General features: G+C 48.3%; 1 protein-coding gene across 1 annotated transcript in view; it reads right to left on the bottom strand.

The window, feature by feature from the left end:
• Nucleotides 1-296: 296 nt before the first annotated feature.
• Nucleotides 297-6,525, bottom strand: part of DDX23 (DEAD-box helicase 23) — a 20,831-nt gene continuing 14,602 nt past the window's right edge. The window contains exons 12-17 of the mRNA XM_003793590.3: nt 5,363-5,540; nt 3,830-4,072; nt 3,261-3,412; nt 2,919-3,027; nt 1,956-2,130; nt 297-1,211 (exon numbers count right to left, since the gene is read on the bottom strand). Of these exons, the coding sequence (XP_003793638.1) occupies nt 988-1,211; nt 1,956-2,130; nt 2,919-3,027; nt 3,261-3,412; nt 3,830-4,072; nt 5,363-5,540 (1,081 nt within the window). The 3' untranslated portion in view covers nt 297-987. The remainder of the gene's footprint in view (nt 1,212-1,955; nt 2,131-2,918; nt 3,028-3,260; nt 3,413-3,829; nt 4,073-5,362; nt 5,541-6,525) is intronic.

The following is a 6,525-nucleotide window of genomic DNA, read 5'->3' on the forward strand; positions in this document are numbered from 1 at the left end:
TACCAAAATTTCACACCAGCATTCCTTTCCCATCCATGTGCAAAGGCCCCGGAGGGTATCAGGCCAGGGCCACAGTTATGTGAGGGTAAAGCAGGAGAGGAGGATGCACAGTGGTCCTACTGCTATGGCTCACCTCCCTCAAGTCCCACCTGTGGACCTGGACTACAGCTAGGAGCCCAGCCTCTTCTCTTGTGATTGGCTTTCATTCTCCAAGCCGGCCACCATGTCCAATGCTGCCCCTCATGTCCACTGCCAGGGAGGACCTGGGAGGTGAGTTTAGCTATTATAGAATTAGACACAGCCTGAATATTCATCTATTATTCTCAGAACATACAAACTTATCTTCTCAGAGAGTAGAAAACAAAGATTTCACTCAGTGACTTAAAGATGGACACAGCCAGCTCACCCTGTCCCCATATCTACTAAAAAAATTCCCTGGGGGATGATGCCCAGAGTGCACAGCACTCCTTGGCACGGGGCCAAGCACAGGTCTGAAGGGTCTCAGCTTGTTTTATAATCCAAATGGGAAAACAGATGTCCAAATGACAGTAAGATTCCATGGTCCATCATCCTCATGGTGCCAGACCTCCCACGGCATCCGGGCAATGATGTTGCTGCAGTGTATACAGTTACAGTCAAGTCTGAGCTGGAAGAGGTCTCATATAGGCAGCTGGGTTTTTGTTCAGTCCAGGGGGTAATGCCAACTAGCTCCCCCATAGCCTGGCAAGAGCCCTTGAACGAGTGTGATCCCAAAGCCCCCAAGGGGACAGAGCTGGGCTGAGATCTGCAGTAATTTGTTTTTCCTTGCCTCCTACAGCATCATCATCTCCTTTTACAGTCCCACTTGGGGTCTAGGCCAAGGAGCCTGATTGTTTCCTAAGCCCCCACAACCTAAGAGTGAGGATGTGGAAAGGGGGATGTGAGGGCTATAGAAAACAGGCATTAGGCAGCTTCAGAGCATGCCCTTGAGCTCATGGGAAAGTGCTATCAAGCAAAGATGGTCTCTTCCCGGCGCTTCTTGGTGAGGATGGTGCCTGGCTTATGCTGGGCATCTGGGTGGTTGGCTAGCTCTGGGGGACAGGAAGACACTGGGCTTTCCAGGATTGCTTGCTTCAGCTCATAGAACACAGCAGAGTCCTCTTTGGTGAGGAAGGTGATGGCTACGCCACTCTTGCCAGCTCGTCCCGTGCGGCCAATACGGTGGATGTAATCTGAGGAATGAGAAAATCATTTGCACCAGGCCAGTTGCCCTGGTGAGCAGTATGTGAAGCCTCTACTTCTATTTTTTTTTTTTTTTTTAAGACAGAGTCTCAAGCTGTCACCCTACATAGAGTGCCATAATGTTATAGCTCACAGCAACCTCGAATTCTTGTTGGCCTTAAGAAATTCTCTTGCCTCAGCCTCCCAAGTAGCTGGGACTACAGGCACCCACCATGACGCCTGGCTATTTTTGTTGTTGTTGCAGCTGTCATTGTTTTAGCAACCCTGGGCTGGGTTAGAACCCTCCAGCCTTGGTGTATGTGGCCGGCACCCTACCCACTGAGCTACAGGCACCACCTAAAACCTCAACTTCTAAAGGCATCCTCCCCACTGTACCTCCAAGGGCAGTAAATATGCCTTGTGCTGCCTGAACCCAAAGCATCCACCACGCTCTTCCCAGTGTCTGGCTCCCCACTACCACTGACGACTGTGGTCACTCTACACTCTATCACCCAGGGTTGCCTAGCTCCATTCTTCTCCACACCCCTGAAGACAGAAGTGTTATCCCAGATGCTGGGACAACAAACTCAGGTGAGATAAAGAACAGGAGCTCTTCTCACTGGGACAGGCAACCCCAGACTTGGAGCTGTGAGAGACAGCAGCAAAAGCCTCGTAAGTACAGCACCCCAGCTTCTAGCGGGATGATAAAAGGAGCGTGACCACTCTGGATTAAAGCTACTCTCCCCTGCACTTACCTTCAATATTTTTGGCCATATCATAGTTGACAACCATAGACACATCCTGGATGTCAATACCACGACCAGCCACATCTGTAGCCACCAAAATATCCTTGGCCCCAGCCTTGAGGTTGGACAATGCAAACTCTCGCTGCTCTTGGCCTTTTCCACCATGCAAGGTACAAGCGTTGTACTGTTGGAAGAGTGGTGAGGTAAAGAAGGAGCAATGGGACCATGAAGACACAAAAGCTAAGAGAGAATGGAGACAGAAGTAGGATGGGAGAGAGCAACAAGGTAGGAGAAAGGGAAGGAGGCAAGAGAAAGAATGAGTGCAAGTGAAAGTAGGGACAAAACAGGTGAGGTGAAGAAAGGGACAAGAGAGAACGGGGTGTGGTGTGGTGGAGACAAACAGAGTAAAGTCAAAGGCAAAGCAGTCAGGGCAAGAAGTGGAGCCAGAAAAGAAGAGTACTCAAAAAGAATAAGGAGGATACACCAGGGTAAAAAGCAGGGATCAAGAAGTTTAAGGAAGTTGAAGAGCTGAGTGGCAAAAGTACCCCCTTCCCCTCAAGCACCAGTTCTAGGGTTGTAAAGGATGCTGTTTACCAACAGCTCCCTCTCAGTCCCATCATCTCCTCTCCTAAACAAATATAAATACAAACAGCTGTGTCCTACTCTATTCCACATCTTCACACTGCCAGAATGTGAGTCTCAAAACCTTTCCCTGGCCCCTGCCCCACTTGGATGAAGACCCAAGACAGCTTTGGCTGTCATTACTGGAATGGACAGGGAGTTCTAGCAATTGATTCAGTTCTCCTTATCCCCTCAAACCCCTTTTCCCTCTGGCCCTGCCTTGTAGATTACAAGAGAGGTTAAAGAATAGGTGAGAATTGAAAATGGGAGCCTAGGAAGTCTTGGGAGCTCTGACAGTTTCAGAAAGCTGTGCCACAGAGGCCAAACTTTGTTCTCTCCAGCCAAGCATACCCCCATCTTCTCCAGGGATTTGGCCAACACATCACAACCCTTCTTCTGGTTGACGAAAATGATGATGGGTGGATCAAAGCCTTGCTCCAAGATTGCCAGCAGCTTTTTCCTGGGGAGAAGAGGAAAAGGAGAAAATGAGATGTGTAAAACCTCCCACTCCAAGCAAAATGCCCAACCCTGACCTATGAACTCCAGTCCAGGTTTTTCAACAGCATTCTGTTTAAGGAAACAGAAGCTCTTCAACAAGGCAGAGCAACTGAATTGCAGCTACCACTCACATCTAAAGAAGTTTTCCAAGCCCTTTCTTTCTCCACCCGTTTCCCCTGGCTCGGCAGGCCATACCTCTTTTCTGACTCTGACATGAGGAAGACCTTCTGTTCCACACGTTCGTGGGGCTTGCCTGCAGAGCCAATGTATACCACAGCAGGTCGCCGAAGATAGCTCCTGGCCAGACGTTCCACCGCTGGAGGCATGGTGGCCGTGAACATGACTGTCTATGAAAACAGGAAGCTCAGCACTATGCCCACATAGACACAATCACATATACCACTGTCACCTCAAGCAGCTCAACCCAGAGTAAAGAATATAAAATGTGCCATGGTATAAGCTTTGACAGCAACCACCTGAGGAAATAAACGTTGTCTGTCTTTCCATCTTTTCTCCAGTACTTGTTCACTAAGGTACTTTGCATCTTATGATAACAAGAAGGGCCCAGGTAGTAGCATAATTCTTTAGAATCATTTTTTAGGGATAAGCCAAATGGCTCCACCCCTAGCACTGTCAGAAGACTATATCTAGGCACAGCTCACCATTCTAAAAGCATGTACTCTGGGCCCACCTAAGACAAGAAAGGTCTAAGAGCAAGTTTGGGAATGTTTCCAACTTTTCCCAACCCAGAGAAGCAGTCTTACTTGGCGGTACTTATGTTTTCCTGACTCAAAGTTAGCCAACATCTTCTCAGGGTCCTCAGCCTCATCCGTGTCTGGCTTCTGGTTGCTGACAGGCATGTGCTCCAGGATCTTCTGGACATCTGGCTCAAAACCCATGTCAATCATCCTATCTGCCTCATCCAGAACCACATAGGTACAGCGGCTGAGCACAAGGTAGCGGTTCTCCAGCACATCAATCAGACGTCCGGGGGTCGCAATCACAATCTGGAGAATACAATATAACCATATATGGCACTCTATTCTTCTCTTTCCTAAATGCTATCCACCCACCTGGACCTCTAATACTACAATCTCCAGTTATGTGCAGCAGTGAAAGTTCCTGAGAACTGGCATGAAATCACTTACTGCTTACTTGGATATTTCTCAGGAATGAAATGGGGTCTCTGAGTAAGGTCCAGGGGTTAGACAGTGGAGGCAAAATCAGAAGAAACTTTCTTATAAGGATAAGATGATTGAAAAGGGTTTTGAGCCATGAAGATGAAGGGATACTGGGGAGAGGGTTTCTAAAGAGATTATACTTAGAGGTCTGCAGAAGATTCAATTCCTACAACAGACTTCTTGTAAAAAGCTTTCCTCCCCTTTCCTAAAATGCACAAAGTCAATGACATGATCTGGCAGAGTAATTAAGAGCACACAGGCTTTGGATATGAACCTCAGTTTTGCCCACTGCCAGCTGTGTGTGACTTCAGGCAGGTTATTAATCTGAACCTCTGCTTCATCTATAAAAAGGAAATACCTGGCTCGGTGCCTGTGGCTCAAGTGGCTAAGGCGCCAGCCACATAAACCTAAGGTGGTGGGTTTGAATTCAGCCTGAGCCTGCCAAACAACAATGGCTGCAACCAAAAATAAATAGCCAGGCATTGTGGTGGGCGCCTGTGGTCCCAGCTACTTGGGAGGCTGAGGCAGGAGACTCGCTTGAGCCCAGGAGTTGGAGGGTGCTATGAGCTATGATGCCACGGCTCTCTACCCAGGGGGACAGCTTGAGGCTCTGTCTCAAAAAAAAAAAAAAGGAAATATCATTATCTCATATGATTGCTGTAAGAATCAATGAGCTAGTGGGTAGGGTGCCGGCCCCATATACCAAGAGTGGCAGGTTCAAGCCTGGCCCCAGCCAAACTGCAACAACAACAAAAAATAGCCGGGTGTTGTGGCGGGTACCTGTAGTCCTAGCTACTTGGGAGGCTGGGGCAAGAAAATCACCTAACCTAACCCTAGGAGTTGGAAGTTGCTGTGAGCTGTGTGAAGCCACAGCACTCTACCGAGGGTGATAAAGTGAGACTCTGTCTCTACAAAAAAAAAAATTAGTGCGCTAATATATATGATATATATGTTGTACGTGATATAAACTCTGGGGCATAAGTTCTCAACAGTAGCACATACATAGATAAACATGAAGTCCTTTCTTCATTTTGCTGCATATCTATTCCAGAAATTGGAAACAGAGCCCCAAAGCCTTCCCAAACAGCAGGCTGGCTGCTGGCTAAGGAAACAAACCTCACAACCCATGCGCAGCCTGAAGCCCTGGTCTTCTCTGGAGATGCCACCAATGACAGCCACAGTGCGGATGCCCAGCGGCTTCCCAAACTTGATGGTTTCTTCCTCAATCTGCTGTGCCAACTCACGAGTGGGAGCCAGGATGATGGCATAAGGGCCCTGGTCTGACTCTTCGATCCTATGGTAAATGGAGCATTCCACAGCTTTAGGTTCTTATCCAACTCCAAACAAGAGCAAGACAAAAATCACTCTTTTAGGGCTAGGTACAGCGGCTCATGCCTATAATCCTAGCACTCTGGGAGGCTGAGATGGGTGCTTAAAGGTTTGAAACCTGCCTAAGCAAGAGCAATACCCCATCTCTAAAAACAGCCAGGCCTTGTGGCAGGCTCCTGTAGTCCTAGCTACCTGGGAAGCTAAGGTAAGCAAATCGCTTGAGTCCACAAGTTTGAGGTTGCTGTGAGCTATGATGCCACAGCACTTTACCAAGGACAACAAAGTGAAACTCTACCTCACTCTGTTGCCTGGGCTAGTATGCCATGGCCTCAGCTTAGCTCACAGCAACCTCAAACTTCTGGGTTCAAGTGATCCTCCTGCCTCAGCTTCCCAAGTAGCTGGGAATATAGGCTCCCGCCACAATGCCCGGCTAGCTTTTATATTTTTAGTAGAGATGAGGTCTCGCTTTTGCTCAGGCTGGTCTCGAACTCCTAACCTCAACTCATGCTCTTGCCTTGGCCTCCCAGAGTTCTAAGGTTTCAGGCCTGAACCACCACACCTGATCAAGACAAAGTCACTCTTTTTTTTTTTAGAGACAGAGTCTCACTTTGTCGCCCTCGGTACAGTGCCGTGGCGTCACAACTCACGGCAACCTCCAGGTCTTGGGCTTAGGTGATTCTTTTGCCTCAGCCTCCTGAGTAGCTGGGACTACAGGTGCCTGCCACAACACCTAGCTATTTTTTGTTGCAGTTTGGCTGGGAATGGGTTTAAACCCGCCACCCTCAGTATATGGGGCCAGTGCTCTACTCACTGAGCCACAAGCGCTGCCTGACAAAGTCACTCTTAAAAGGAGCTATGGGAACGGGGAGGGTGGTAGGAAAAGGATGCAATGATCCTACTTAAAAATCAGAAATTCTAGTCTAGCAAAATTTTCCAAAGAATGGTCTCTG

Source organism: Otolemur garnettii, unplaced genomic scaffold (genome assembly GCF_000181295.1).
Source record: "Otolemur garnettii isolate 467f Iridium unplaced genomic scaffold, OtoGar3 scaffold00070, whole genome shotgun sequence".
Taxonomy (NCBI): Eukaryota; Metazoa; Chordata; class Mammalia; order Primates; family Galagidae; genus Otolemur; species Otolemur garnettii.